This window comes from Sus scrofa, chromosome 4, assembly GCF_000003025.6.
Source record: "Sus scrofa isolate TJ Tabasco breed Duroc chromosome 4, Sscrofa11.1, whole genome shotgun sequence".
NCBI lineage: Eukaryota > Metazoa > Chordata > Mammalia > Artiodactyla > Suidae > Sus > Sus scrofa.
The window spans coordinates 90,720,056-90,735,826 of NC_010446.5; the positions used below are offsets into that span (position 1 = coordinate 90,720,056).

The window sequence follows — 15,771 nt, forward strand, 5'->3', positions numbered from 1 at the left end:
CCAAGATTCGTAGCCCTGAACGTCTTCATTTAATCATCAACTATCCCCTGTGTATCTTCCCAGAGAGGCTGGGTCCTGGCACCGCTCAGCCTGTGGCTTGTGGCTGTGGGGCAGCACACTGTGCTGGAGGTCATAGGTGAGCCTGGAAGCCCACGGCTGGGGAGAGGCGCCCAGCCCCTGGAAGATGAAGATAGGGATTATCTGTGAGCAATGCATCCTCCTGGCCTTCTCTTAGAGGGTGAAAGGGATGGTGCATGTGGGGTATGTGGGCCTGGACTGAGGGGCTGGGTCCAGAGCGGTCCTTCTGGCCTGCAAGCATCAGAGACCAGAGTGCCAAGATCTGTTTCCTTTTCATTGACCAGCATTTGCCTACCTCCCAACCAAGAAACATCAAATATCATCAAAGAGCAGATGCACAAGAGTTTCAGCATCTTAAGAGACTGAAAATGTGTCTTCTTGTGCTGGCCCACTTTCCAGAAGTGTGACCGTCGGCCATTCTGAGCCTTTGTCACCTCATCCAAAGAACAGGGATGGCCCTTCTGCCTTTCCTGTCCCACAGGGCTATTGTGAGGCTCAAAAAAGTTGCTGTGTGGAAGCACTTTGTAAAGTGCTATGCCATGTGAGCTGGTTCTTTATTTATTCAAGGCAGCAGCAGAGGAATCCCCAACATCCATGCAGCTCCAGCCATCCCTCCTACCAGGACCTGCCTGCCGGGAAGGAAGAACAACTTTAGTCTCTTGACCCAGCTGGACACTGGAGGGATTAGCACTTTTAGTCCACGTGAATGTCTCTGGCCCCATCTAACGCACAGGTCAGGGCCATGGGGGCCCCGCAGAATGGAGCTGAGGTCCCTTATTTAGTTCGCTGGTAGAACTGGAAGACTGCCTTCTCCTGCTCGTAGGTCTCGATGGAGCCGGGTCGGAGGCGCCGGATCTCAGCGATGGCGTCTCCTGCAGCCAGGCGCCGCTCCTTGACCAGGTAACAGGCCAGCATGGTGCCAGTGCGGCCAAAGCCCAGGGCACAGTGCACTCCCACCGCCTGTGAAGGGGGAGCTGGAGGAAGTGGAGGCCGATGTCCTCCCACCACTTTCCTGCCCCTCACTTGTAAAATACAGCCAGGTTTTAAAGATGTGGGATAGCAAAGAATGAAAAATCTGGTTAAGAATTTATTTTATATTGATTACACGTTGAAATGATAATATTTCGGACTTAACTGGGTTAAATTATATGATCAAAATGAATTTCTTCTGCTTCTTGTTTAACTTTTTAAAAAATGCAGCTCCACTATATGTGGGCAGAACCTTACTCTGGAGACTGCTCACCCAGCTCCTGACTTCAACCCCCGTCTCTTCCAAGCCTGTCAACTCACGTTATGGGGTTCTTCGTTTTCTATACTCATCTCCTTTTCTCCATTTACCCCTCCCTCCTCCGCGTTTGTCTAGGTTGCACCTGTTTTCTGTCCCCGTCAGCCGGTCTTCCTCCAGTCTCTTTCCGCGACCTCCCCTGCTTTGCCCGTGTCCTCGCTGACCCCTCCCAGGCCCCTCCCTCCCTGCGCTGACCCCGCCCACTGACCTCTCCCCGGGCATTGGCCTCGTCCACGATCTGCACGAAGCGGTCAATCTGCTCTGGGCCTGGCGGGCAGAAGTCTGGAATGCGCAGTCGGTGCAGGGTGAGGCCGGGGCAGCTGTCGTGGTGCGGAGGCCCGCGTTCCGTCAGTGACACCAAGTGCCGTACACCCTGGTCCAGCAGGAACTGGTAGTGCGCGGGGAGCCGGGGCAGCGCCAGCCCCGCCAGCCGGCCGGGGAGCACCCACGAGAAGTTGGGGGGCTGCACGACCATGGCTAGGAGAGGGCACAAGACAGCTGATCATAGGGGGCGAGGCCGGCCGGTCCCGCTCCGCCCTCCCCCCCTTCCGGTCCGTGGGCCTGGTAACTCTCCGCCTACCAAACACTGGCGCCTCCTGGGACCACGTGGTCTCCAGGACTCGACCTAGGGTGCGCCCTGCTCCGCCGCGGGGGATTGGTGGAGCCACTTGAGGGGCGGGGCTAGGGCGCTGAACGCTGAGCTCGGAAGACTGAGAGGAGCGATCCGGTCTGGCCCCAAGCAGGACACCAGTTGATTGGCTGGATGATCAATAATGGGCGGGATTACTGCTGCGGTGCGCTTGGAGATTGGTGGACCATGCAAACAGCCAAGCAGGAAAACCTAGAGAGAATTCAGAATTGTTTGCTGTGGAGTAAGGAGCCCGGGGTCAGGCTCTGCTGCTCCCTGGCGGTGGAAGGGCGTTATTGCATCACTGACCAGCTTCCCTGCTGCCCAAGGGCCTGTCCTTGTCTTACTGTCTTCAAGATTGGATGCCCAAGGGTTTATGAGATGGCAAATCTACATCCGCTTTGGGGGGAGGAACCTCCTCTTCAGTGACTCTGACAAGTCGTTATTGGTGATTTTATGAACTCGTCTAGTAAGCGGGAATCTGTACAGGGAACTGTTCTCATTTTCCATTGCTGGAATTGGTTTTTAAAAATGAGAGTTGCAGCCATCTGGTACTCTGAAGTCTTACCCGGGATAGTAATTATTTAAAATAATAATAACAACATGAGAACCAATAAACTGAGCATTTACCGTGTGCCAGGTATTATTCTAAGTACTTTACATATTATTTAATTACATATTTAATTTGACATATATTACGACTTATTTAATTAACATATATTAACTTATTCATTTAGTCAATAATCTTTTGAGGTAGGTAAGCAAATTAACTCTCTTACAGATGAGAAAACTGAAGCTCTGGAGAAGTCCAGGAACTTGACCAGGAGATGACTAGTGGCGGATTTGAAACCGAGCAGCCTGGCTCCAGAATCAAAATGGTATTGTATTCTAAAGTTAAATGGAAGATTACTGCCTCTTTACATAACCCTCTTCAAACCCCTTAGCCGGGTTTCAGGATTTCTTAGTTTCTCTTCACAGCTCCTGATTTCCAGGTGCTCTGAATCACTCTTCCTTGGGGAAGCTTGAGTTTATCTGTCATTCATAAAAGGTGGAGAACTAGATGTGAACACAATGTCTTAGCTGTGATCCGACTGGTTCATATCCTCATTTGAACAATGTGCTCCTAGTGATGCAGACTAATTATAATTATGAAAATAGTTAACTTTTGTGAATTTATTTGCTTATGTACCAGGCCCTATGCCAGGTACTTTCTGGAAGACCCTCAGAGGGGAAGGTATTTTTGTATCCCTTTTGCACATGAGTCATCTAAGGCTCAGAGAAGTTGGTTACCTTGGCCAAGCACACATAGCTAGTGAGCCGCTGGACTGGTTGAGCCACGGTCTCTGTCATTCGAAGCCCCGGCTCCTTAGCCATGAAGATGGACTTCCCTCCCTCTGTCCCCACCTCCCCCTGAGACACACATTTGGTTCCAGCAAAATGAAAAGGAATTTTTCTTCCCCCAAAGGTTGAAGCCTGCTCTGACCCTGTGGAAAATGCACTTACCCTTTACCCAGACGACTCTGAAGCTTTACCGCACCTACTCTCCCCACGTTCCAGGAGCTGTCAAATCAACCCTTTCCTCCCCTTCCTGACAATCACAGCCCTGATTAAGTCCTTCCTGTCTGCACTCCCATTTCCTACACAACTCCCTGTGACTCTTTCTCGCCTATCCCAAGTTATTCCTTTCCCCTCTTCCTACTGTGCCTTTCAGCCTCCAGTTGTACCCCCAACCCCCTGCAACTTCTCTTAATCCCTCACTCGGGGGTTTCTGGTTGCATGGCCCCTGGAGACAAGACCCCAGCCCTTGCTCCTTTCAGGGTGACCCTTTCTCAGTTCCTTTGCCTGGCTCTCCTTTCTTGGCTCCCTCCACTGTCAGAGAAAAACCTCCACATCTCTCCCCACCCACTCTATGCCCTTTGCCGGCCTCCTTGAAACCCAGCTCACAGCCCATCCTCAGAGGGAAGATGTTTCTGGAGGAGACAGAGCTTCCCGGTGAGCCTTTGCAGGGGTCGAAGTCCATCCATCCACCCACCTGGGCTTCTTTTGTAGGAATTCCTCCCCTGTCTCTGCTGCTTGGCCTCTGGCTTCCAGTTTTGGTCCCAGGTCCCCGCCTTGGTCTGTGTCTCACTGACAAGGATACTATTGAGCTTCTGTCTTGGGCCCAGGAAACCTCACATTGAAAGAAAAACTCTGAGTTTCCATCGTGGCTCAGCGGAAACGAATCTGACCAGCATTCTTGAAGATGCTGGTTTGATTCCTGGCCTTGCTCAGTGGGTTAAGGATTCAGTGTTGCCATGGGCTGTGCGTGTAGGTTGTAGATGCAGCTTGGATCTGGTGTTGCTGTGGCTGTGGTGAAGGCCAGTGGCTACAGCTCCGATTCAGCCCCTAGCCTGGGAACCTCCATATGCCATGGATCTGGCCCTAAAAAGACCAAAAAAAAAAAAAAAAAAAAAGAAAGAAAGAAAGAAAGAAAGAAAGAAAAACTCCTTTCTGATGGCTTCCTGCCTAGGACCCCTGCAACTTAACAGTGTCACCTCTTCATTCGTGGCTCCCAGCCCCCTGCAATACTGAGCTTCCTTTCCTTTCTCTTCTGTAAAATGTTACCTGACCTTTAGGAAGATTTAGCCTTTCTGTATTCCCATTGCACCTTATATAAATACGCACTCCCAGGATAGCAGTTATTTTATTGGATTGGGGTTATTTGTATCAGAGCCAGGATGGCATCGTTTCATCTTTGAATTTCACATGTCTTATACAAAGCCTGATACATGGCACTCAAAAATGTTAAATAGGAGTTCCCTTGTGGTGCAGCAGGTTAAGGATCTGGTGTTGTCATTGCAGTGGCTTAGATCACTGCTATGGTACAGGTTTGATCCCTGGCCTGGGAACTTCCACATGCCATGGGTGCGACCAAAAAAAAATGTTAAATAGGAGTTCCTATTGTGGCTCAGTGGATTAAGAACCCAAAGTAGTGTCCATGAGGATGCAGGTTTGATCCCTGCCCTCGCTCAGTTGGTTAAGGATCTGTCGTTGCCATGAGTTGCAGCATAAGTCACAGATGTCGCTTGGATCTGCTATGGTATAGGCCGGCAACTGCAGCTCCTATTCGACCCATAGCCTGGGAACTTCCATGTGCTGCAGGGACAGCCCTAAAAAGAAAAGGAAAAAGTCAAATAAATGAAAAATAAATAAGTCGAATGCATAGGCAAGAGGGTTAAGGTACATTTCTGGGGGTGCAGGCCAGGCTCCAGGACTATGTGACAGTGTGTGTTTGTGTTTTTTTTTTTTTTTCACCTGCAAAATGAGTTTATTCAGGAATAGTAGAGAATTGCAATTCACAACAAGCAAACTGGCACACCATAGGCAAATCTGGAGAACGGAGGAGAGGGGCTTGCTTCTACGGAGGAAAGGAGGGAGTGAGGAGAGCTGTGATGGTTCTTCATTGGCTGCAGGTGGTGGACAGCTTGTTGGTGGGTCAAGAGGGAACCTTTCTTCCTGCTGGGGTGTTTGTCTTTTTAATTGCATGAGTTTGAGGACTGTTTGAGTGCTGTGTAGCACCTTCTTGAGGTGTGCTTTTCTTTCTTTCTTACTTTGGTCTTTTTAGGGCCACACCTGCGGCATGTGGAGGTTCCCAGGCTAGGGGTTGAATCGGAGCTGTTGCCACTGGCATACACCACAGCCACAGCAACACCAGATCCGAGCCACATCTGTGACCTACACCACAGCTCATGGTGACGCTGGATTCCTAACCCACTGAGTGAGGCCAGGGATTGAACCCGAGGCCTCTTGGATACTAGTTGGGTTCGTTAACCGCTGAGCCACAACAGGAACTCCTTAAGGTGTTATGTTTTACATGTCTGTGCTTTTAAGGAGAGAAAGAATGTGTCAGTACAATCCTGGCAAAGTCTAATTACTGTTTTGTAAAAGGGGATAAATACGTCTTGCTGTTTGCAGAGCTCTGCTCCGGTTTTTGTGTGTGTGTGTGGTCGATCGGGTGTGTATGTGAGTGTGTTGAGGGGGACGCTTTTCTGGAAAACAATCTGTTGACACTGATGTTGGGCTGACTAATAAGCTTCATTTCCCTGACTTCGGGGAATTTACAACATACTTGGGGGGATTTAGACTCACAAGTAATTGTTCTCCTAACATATGATAAAGTACTAAATTACTCATCAAAGACAATCAGATAATATATATTGAAAGTTCCCTGTGCGGTAAAAATAATAAGCACAAAAATGTCAGTAGGGGAAAGATAACCCTGGATTGGAACCACTAGAAAGTGAAGACGGGTTCCTTCCATTTTCTTCTCTGTCCCTTGTGAAATACTGGAAGTGGCTTTTTTTCAAAGTTCAACAGAACGGTATGAGGGCATGCTAGCTCCCCCTTCTCCAGCAGATAAGAAAGTTTTGACCTAGCTCTCTTTCATGTTGAGACCCCAGGTCCCTGGGGGCTCGATGTCAGTGGCAGTGAGAGGTGAAGCTGGAGTCAGAGAATTCCTTCTTCGAAGTAGGTCCCTGGGTCCCACCAGGCAGAGGATTGCTTGGGTTTGGGTTCCTGACTTGGACTGCAGTCAGGGCTCTCCGTGTCTTAAGTGTTCTGATTGTCTTTTGTCTTAACACATCTCATACCCGGGACCCAGAGATCTGGAAATTGGATTTAAGGAGGGATGGTGTGGTACCCAGCCTTGGAGATGCCCCCAGTGAACCATCTCCTGTCTTGTGTGATCCTTTTCCACACAGATGGGGCTGGTCTTGGTCATCAGTAGGATATTGTGAAAATGAGGATGACTTCTTAAGTCATAAAAGACATTATGGGTTTTGACTCGCTCTTTCATGGGAGAAGCCAGCCACCATGTTGTGAGGACACTCAAGGAGTCTTAGGAGAGATCCGTGTGGGGAAGAACTGAGGCTTATACAGTCATCGTGTAGGGAAACCAGCTATTTTGAAAGTGGATCTTCTGGCTCCCTCAAGATTTTAAATGACCGACATCTTGACAGTAACCTCATGGATTCCTTGAGCCAGAGTCACCCAGAAGCCTCTCTTGAATTCCTTACCCACAGAAACTGTGAGATAATAAATATTATTTTAAGCCATCGAATTTTGGGGTAATTTTTTATGCAGCAATAGGAACCCGATACAGATGGGAATATTCAGAAGGAAGGAAGAGAAGTAATTTCAAATAAACTTAAGAAATAAAATCAAGTTTGGGAGTTCCTGTTGTGGCCCAGCAGTAATGAACCCAATTAGTATACATGAGGACATGGGTTTGATCCCTGGGCTCGCTCAGTGGGTTAAAGATCCAGCATTGCTGTGAGCTGTGGTATAGGTTGCAGACACAGCTCAGATCTGGCATTGCTGGGTCTGTGGTGTAGGCCAGCAGCTGCAGCTGTCATTTGACCCCTGGCCTGGGGACTTCCATGTGCCATGGGTGTGGCCTAAAAATTGAGTTTGTGTTTCAAAGAAAGGTTATACTCTAAACAATTGCGGTCTAAGTGTGTGTGTGTATATGTGGGGATGGGTCTGCACTTGGAAACCCATGCCATGCAGAGGAACCAAGTAGAATAGTTTGGTTATGGGTTTTGTTTGTGTAAGGTATTGGAAATGTGGAGTTTTTTTTTGTTGTTGTTGTTGTTTGTCTTTTTGCCTTTTCTTGGGCCGCTCTGGCGGCATATAGAGGTTCCCAGGCTAGGGGTCTAATCGGAGCTATAGCCACTGGCCTACACCAGAGCCACAGCAATGCAGGATCCGAGCCAAGTCTGCAACCTACACCACAGCTCACAGCAACGCCGGATCCTTAACCCACTGAGCAAGGCCAGGGATCGAACCCACAACCTCATTGTTCCTACTCAGATTCGTTAACCACTGAACCACGACAGGAACTCCTTTTTTTTTTTCCATTTTTTATTATAGTTGATTTATAGTGTTCTGTCAATTTCTGCTGTACAGCAAAGTGACCCAGTTATACATTTATATACATTCTTGTTTTCACATTTCCTCCATCATGTTCCATGACAAGTGATTAGACATAGTTCCCTGCGCTAGACAGCAGGATCTCATTGCCTCTCCATTCCAAATGCAATAGTTTGCATCAGAGCTTTTATGTAGTATTCATATGTTTAGGGATGATATACAGATTATTTAATAACTGGCCATGGCATAGGGAGCAAGTGATCAGAATGGACCCTCTACCAATCAGCACCATTGCCTACAAATAGTGATGTCATCCTGCTGTCTGTTGGATGCATATCAGTTTTGAGTGTGGAGGCTTTGACGCAACTGAGGGTGTGGCCAGATTACCTTGGACATTTAATATAGTCTTTCCACAAGATGGCACTGATCGCTTTTCCTTGTTTCTCTCTCTCTCTTTTCTTTTGTATTTGTGATTTGTATACTATTATATAACATATCATGACTGATATCTCACAATTTACTAGTTGATTTCTTGAACTTCGGACCTTCTCTCATCTTCATGACACTTAATATTATATTTTTCCTCTAGAACATTCCAGGAGCACATTGAGATTTTATGTTGAGGCGTTAGGGGGTGGTGCCCTTATACCAGAAGCTCTGATCAGGGGACTTGGAGATGGTGTTGGGAGGCAGGCTTTGGTTTTTGCAAAGCTATTGAGCATAGGGAAGGGAGAGCAGAATCAGGGGAGAGGGAGCACTCAGGTAAGAGACACCTTGGTGATGAGAACAATTTGGGTGAACTCTCATTTCTGCCATTCCTGCTGCTCCAACCTTTTGCTTTGCTTTGGATCTGAAAGGAAGAAATTACTGAAAATCTTTGCATTGCAGTTTTCACAGCATAAATGGGAAAGCTGGAAAGAACTTCAGGGGTCTTCTGGTTTTACCTCTATTTCTAGGTGAGCAAACTTACCTCGTTGCATCACTCCAGTTGGTCCAGACTAGGACTGAATCCACACTATCGAATGTCACTGGATCACTAAACCATGGGACCTGAACCAAGTTACCTAAGATTTCTCAGACTATTTCAGATGTCTATGATGCTATTGATTACTGAGGATTATTGATAGGGTTAAATAAGCTAGGACTATGTAAAGTACCTAGCAAAGGGCTGGCACATAATGGGTGCTCATAAATGGAAGCTACTGCCATCCTAGGATGATTTAGAGCCCAGTGAGAAGGAATGGAGAAATTACAATTTATGTTGAATTATCTCTGATGTGAAGTGCTGTTACAGGATGCTGTGGTTGGTGGAATTCTAAGATGGCCCCAAATGACCTATATCCTTGGATCACAGATACCCCCCCCTCCCCACAGAGGTTACCTTATATGGCAGAAGGGGGCCGCTCAGCATTGTGGCCCCTAGGAGCTGAGAGCGATTTCCAGTTGACAGCTGCTGAGAAAGCAGGGGCTTCAGTCCTATAGCTGCAAGGAAGTGAATTCTACCAAATGAATAAGCTGGGGGGAGGGCCCAGGGCCTCAGATGAGAGTTGTAGCCTGGCTGGCATCTTAATTTCAGCCTGATGAGACAATGAGCAGAGGATCCAGCTAAGCTGCAACTGGACTTCTGACTACAGACCTGTGGGATCATAAATAGGTTTTTTTTTTTTTTTTGGATACCAAGTTTTTGGCAATTGATTATGCAGCAATAAAAAAAAAACTAATACAGCTGCCTTACTTAATTTTCTTATTTTTAATTTGCTGGTTGCAATACTAGATCTTTGAGGTTTCTCAAATGTGGTCTTAATTCTTGTCTCTTTCCCCTGTAAGTCTTCCAGTTTTCGTTTTCTTTTTTCTTTTAAATCTCTAGAAGTTCCCAGGCTAGGGTCTGAATTGGAGCTGCAGCTGCAGCCTATGTCACAGCCACAGCAATGTAGGATCTGAGCCACATCTGTGACCTACATTGCAGCTTGTGACCAACGTTGGATCCTTAATCCACTGAGTGAGGCCAGGGATCAAACCTGAATCCTCGGATACAAGTTGGGTTCTTAACCCACTGAGCCACGACAGGAACTCCTGAGCCTTCCAGTCTTTAAAACTCTAGATCACGTGGGTCCATTTTTCAGGAGAGATGCAACAAATGCAGCGAATCAATGGAGTGCAGGAATTGCCACTCTCTAGGTACCTCCCGAACCTCCAGGCTCATCCTCTGACCGCTTTTAAACTAGTGCTTCTCAAAGTGTGAACCACTTGGGAGCTTGTGAGAAATGCAGACTCTCAGGGCCCACCCCAGACCTATGGGATCCCCACACCTGTGCCTGAGAAGCCCTGTTGTAAGGCCAGTTTGCCTGGCAGCTCTGCTTTCCCTTCTGCCTGACAGTCATCGGTAGCACCTAGAACACTGCCTGGTCTCAAGACGTGGTCCTCGATATCTCCAGTCGTCTCCTCTCTTGAGCTAAGATGCTTTCGCTGACCAGGGCTGTGGGCAGAGGAGCCAATTAGCACAGGGAGAGGCTTCAAAGAGGCCTCACTAGGCTGGTTTTTTAAAAGCCCCAGTTAATTACAAATACCTCACAGTCCCTGGTTGGAACAATCTGTTGCTTTATCTACAGGTTAGGAAGGTATCCAAGAAAAATATACTTAGATGCACATTGTCACTTTCCTGTTTTTGTTCCAAGGAAGGGCTTTGGCTCCCAGATTTCCTTTCTGGAGGAATTCTTGAAACATCACTTTCCACTTTCTTCACCTTTAAAGTACATTCCAGGCATGGCTGAAATTGCCTGATTTATCATCCTTTCATTTAGGTGCACCAGCCTCCCTCCAGTGTGGGGAAAAGGGGAAGGAGCTATGGACCACCTCCTGTCACATCCTCTCAAGCTCCCAGCAGAACTTCTTCTCACCCACATCCCATCCTTCTGGAATCCCCTCCGTGGCCCTTTGGACTGGCCTCCACTACACCGGCCTCTACACATCTCTGCACTCTCTGTAGCTACGGTGACGTCCATAGCACACAGACCTTATTCCCTGGCTCATTAGTAATTCCTTATTGCCTTTAAGAAAAAAAAGTCCTGAGAGCTCTAGACTGGCATAAAAAGCCCTCCAGAATGAGGCGTCTTGCTTCTCTCTTCAGCCTCGTCCCACCTCATTCCTTTGCAACAATGTGTGTCCCCATCACACGACGGGATAGAGGACAGAACCCTCTCATGTGCCTTTGCACGTGCTGTTCCCTTTCCCTGTCCCATTCTTAGCTTTACCTTGTAGCAACTCCTGATCTTGCTTCAAGTTCAGTTTGGAGCACACCACTCTCTCTAGGAAGCCTTCCCTGTGCCCTTAAATTCATGGTGGTGGTGGTTGTGGTTTTCCTTTGGGCGTGGTTGCAGCATTTAGAAATTCCTGGGCCAGGGGTGGAACCCACGCCACAGCAGTGACCCAAAGCACAGCAGTAACAAGGCCAGATCCTCAACCCACTAGGCCACCAGGGAACTCGTACAATTCATGTTTTGTATCCTTCTTCTGAGCTTCTGTAGCATCTCTGTGAAAACACTTATTACATCATATATTGAAAACATTTTAAGGTACTTACTGCTTTATTATACAAATACCATTTTTATTATAAAAGCATTTATATACATATATATCTATACACACACAGGAAAAAAAACGATTACCTATTATCTATTTACATTAGTTAGTGTTCAAAGGGAAGAACTCTTGTGTTTTCCAAGTATGAAGAAAAGTGACACAAGAAGTTAGAGGTTTATACACCTGTTAGGTGGGCTGTGGTAGCAGAGGTCTCAGGTGATTTTAACCTGTGGCATCTAAGTGAGAGGCTCTCAGAGATCTTGCCTGGAAGCCATTCCACTCTAAAGCTCAAGAACTTCTGGAAAATTCTCTCCAATTATCTCAGTCTGTAGCACTAATGTGGGGAATCTCAAGAGAGTCGTCTGGATGCTGTTCAGAACCTGTCATCTGCTTATGCATTTGCCCATCCCTGGGAAAGAGTGGCCTCTTCTCTGTTTTGGGAAGAGTGTTCCTGGCCACTCCTTTGTGATTGCAGTGGTCTTTCTAATGAGGGGCATTAGATGCAAACTATTGCCTTTGGAGTGGATAAGCAATGGGATCATACTGTATAGCACTGGGAACTATGTCTGGTCACTTTTTTTTTTTTTTTTTTTTTTGTCTCTTGTCCTTTTAGGGCTGCACCCACGGCATACAGAGGTTCCCAGGCTAGGGGTCTAATCGAAGCTACAACTGCTGGCCTACACCATAGCCACCGCAATGCCAGATCTGAGCCTCATCTACGACCTACATCACAGCTCACAGCAACACCGGATCCTTAGCCCACTGAGGGAGGCCAGGGATTGACCTCATGGTTCCTAGTAGGATTCATTTCTGCTGTGCCACGACAGGAACTCCTGTCTGGTCACTTGTGATGGAGCATGATAATGTGAGAAAAAAAAAGAATGTATGCATGTATGTGTGACTGGGTTAACTTGCAGTGCAGTAGAAAATTGACAGAACACTGTAAACCACCTATAATGGAAAAAATAAAAATCATTATAAAAGAAAAAAAATTTAAAAATGAAGAATTCTGGTTTGGGATAGGCAAACCCAATATAGTAAAAAAAAAATAATAATAATAATGAGGGGCATTAATGCTAAGTTTACATCAATTACAGACAATTCACCTAAAGATAACCACATTTTGGTGCACCACCTTTCATATGTATTTGTGTGTGTGTGTGTGTGTGTGTGTGCGTGTGTATAAGTGAATAATATAGATATAAAACTCTCTCTTTACTGTGAGCTCTCTATCTTTATATCTATATACATTTCTCCCCTCTGGCTTCTTGAAGGTTTAATGAGCTTGCTTCTCTACTTTTTAGAGCTAGGATTCCCAGCTCTGGTTTGATGACACCCTGGAGTGTCTTCATTTATCTCAGGGGGTGCCTTGAAATTCACAAAACAAGATTAATTTAAATTCATTTTCATTTAAAAAAGTAAACAGACATTATATAGTAATTACAGGTAGACGTGTGTGTGTTGAAATCAAACTAATAAATGCTTGCCTTAGAGAGGAATCAAGAGGATGGGGGTGGGGCTTGGAAGAGACCAGAAAGGTGGTTTAGTTAGAATCTTTCAAACACATCCCCTCTAGTTACATCCAGGTTGGTAATTCCCCCAAATTAATCATGTTTCTCAAATTGGAAGTCAGGGCTGAGGGGGCAGAAAGCTCCCAGTATGGTCTGTATTCTGCGCCTACGACAGGGCCTGGCATATGATCGGTCTTCAGGAAACACATTCTGATAGACTGTGTGTTGCGGCAGGACATGGCATTGGTGGCTCATGAGAGTTCCAGCTCTGGGGGATTGGAGGTCATGTGCTATCTTCAGAGATAGTGGTCTGGGTACCAGTGCCATTCAAATTCCAGGAGAGTGTAGATACCCAGACAGTCAAAGAGAAAGGAACCTAGGCTGAGATTCCCTGGCCTTATATGATTGGCCAGAGGCTTCTATAATTGTCTTTCTGATAACAATTTGTGCGAATCATCAGAAAGATAGGTCAGCTAACATTGTAAGTGTATAAATGTCAGTGACTTGCTGCTGAAGGAACAGTTCCAAGGTCATAGATGCAGGAAGGAATTTTCAGTTCTGTATGAGACCAGTGTCTTTGAAGCAATAGAGCTGGTGGTGGGTTCAAATCCTGACTATGCCATTTAAAGTTATATAACCCTGCATAGACCACTTTAAACCTCAGTGCCCTCCTCTATAAAGTGGAGATCATCATAACACCTACCTCATAAGGCTGTAAGGCTCAAATACGTTAATCTGTGTAAAGTGCTTTGAACAATGCTTGGCACAGTGAGAGATCAATAAACTCTGGCTCTTGTTATCATCATCACCACAGTAGGCTCTACATATTTATCAGGATTAATTGGTAGTTGGTGTTTGCAATTAGACAGTAACTGGAATATGCTTTCCTCTCTGCCCTCAGCTTGGAGTGCATTAGTGACCCCATCTGGTCCCAGAGAATAGGTTCAAGAATTCCTCCTGTGGTCCCCTGGATTGGGATAGGAACATCATTTGCAGTGCTAGGACTTGAAACTTAGGCAGAAAGTTAATAGTATAATAAGCAAGCAAGCAAACAAAACAGAATAGAACAGAGAACTACCACATGCAAATAAAAGTCTCAGTGAATCCCCTTGTCACACTTTGATGGGATATTCTGCTTCATTGGGGAAAAATCGTGCAAATATATCTGGATTCTTAGAATCACAATTGGCAGCAAGGGAAGAATGTGTCTTTTAGCACAGAGTTTTATGGGCTATCAATCCTTGAAGGCAAGAAATCATTAATCAAGAGACAGTTTCAAAATGTGTTCGTCATTACCCACTACTATTGATGAAAAACCCCAACCTCTTCTGGAGAAAATGATTGATGGGAAGAGAACCTTTGAGGCTGTTAAAACATGTTCCTGATTCTCTTTATTTTAGTGAAAAACTAAATATACCTATATCCCCAGATGAGAAAGACAAATCAAGCCTCATGTCTGATCTTAGCAAAATTCAAATACTGAGTTTGAAATGCCAATAATTCTATTCAATTCCTTTTCTCTTGTGCAAATACCAAGCAATATACATTATATGATTATTCTGATGTTCAAACAGTTATTTAAGATCAGAAAACCTTCAAATTCATCTAGAATTTATTTCTAGGATTGCTCATGACCATAACAGAAACAAGATTAATGAGTTAGAGTTATTTATTTAAAATTTGTGATATTCTAAAAACCATCTTTGGCCAGAAATATATTTTATTCACAAGAATGTGGAAAAGTGGTGGGAAGGAAGGTTTTTGTTTGTTTGTTTTTTTACTTGTGAGCTTTGTTTTATAGTATTTGGTATCTCCAAGGCTATAGTAGTCTTAGCTTTTCTGGTCCTTATGTGTATAAAACTCTGTGCCTCTTCAATTCAGTTAAACAAATATATTCCAGGTATGCCTAGGTAAACAAAATATATTGGACTATACCCCAATATATCGAATGAAGATACAGAGAAAAGCATAAAATTTACATTTTAGTGCTGTGGGAGAGTGTTACATTGACAGCGCTAATGAATCACACATCACATTGACTTTGGACTTGGCCACGTGACTTGCTTTGGCCAATGGTCATCAACAAATATGATGGAGGCACAGGTGTGATAAGCACTTGCATATTGAGGCTTGTCCTCCTGGAACCCTGAGACCACCATGCAATGAACAAGTCCAGAATTAAATGCTGTGTGGTAGGACAGGCCAGTTGAGTCCAGTAACCAAGGGCAACCTTCTCCCCCATCTCTGCTTCCGGCTGAATGTAGCTGCATCAGTGACCCAAGACATGACTTGTAGGAGAATGACCCAGCTAACACATGGAATCATTGATAATCACTAACTTTTGGAATAGTTTGCTTCAAATATGGAAAACTGATATAAAAAATTGATACCCAGAAGCGGCACATTGCTGTAATAAAAACCTAAACCATGTAGCATTGGCTTTGGGAGTGAGTGGCTGGCAGAAGCTATAGAGACTGCAAGGAGATTGCTGGTGGATTCTGGAAGACCTAAGAGGAAACTGCTGCTAGAGGCTGATAAAGGGCAACCCGTAGTACGTAGTAATGACATAACTGGCATCACTGTCACTAAAAGTAACTTGGAAGATGAGAAATGTACTTAATGAAGTTGAGGGTTTTGCTCAAGATTTCCATTTAGAATGCTGAGGGGGTCAATTAACTTTTTAATAGTTATATATAATAGGACATGAGAAGAGAGAATTGAACTAAAGAAAGAACTCCATTTGTAAGCAGAATTTAAGGTATATATGGAAGGCCCACGAT

The 15,771-nt window shown here is 45.5% G+C and overlaps 1 protein-coding gene and 1 long non-coding RNA gene across 2 annotated transcripts in view; one reads left to right on the forward strand and one right to left on the reverse strand.

Annotated features, from left to right (window-relative positions):
• On the reverse strand, positions 600-2,620 carry DUSP23 (dual specificity phosphatase 23). Its single transcript, XM_021089591.1, has 2 exons — positions 1,572-2,620; positions 600-1,038 (listed from the first exon to the last, which is right to left on the reverse strand). The coding sequence occupies exons 1-2, from the start codon at positions 1,836-1,838 to the stop codon at positions 853-855; spliced, it is 453 nt and encodes a 150-aa protein (XP_020945250.1). The 5' UTR covers positions 1,839-2,620; the 3' UTR covers positions 600-852.
• LOC110260311 overlaps positions 2,297-15,771 on the forward strand; it is a 51,293-nt gene continuing 37,818 nt past the window's right edge. The window contains exons 1-2 of the long non-coding RNA XR_002343382.1: positions 2,297-2,631; positions 2,773-2,869. This is a non-coding gene — a long non-coding RNA (uncharacterized LOC110260311). The remainder of the gene's footprint in view (positions 2,632-2,772; positions 2,870-15,771) is intronic.

Excerpts from the sequence above, each read along its gene's own strand:
- DUSP23 (XM_021089591.1), bottom strand. The coding sequence starts at position 1,838 with ATGGTCGTGCAGCCCCCCAACTTCTCGTGGGTGCTCCCCGGCCGGCTG. Across the intron at positions 1,039-1,571 it reads AGGCCAATGCCCGGGGAGAG|GCGGTGGGAGTGCACTGTGC; the intron begins GTCAGTGGGCGG and ends CCCCCTTCACAG.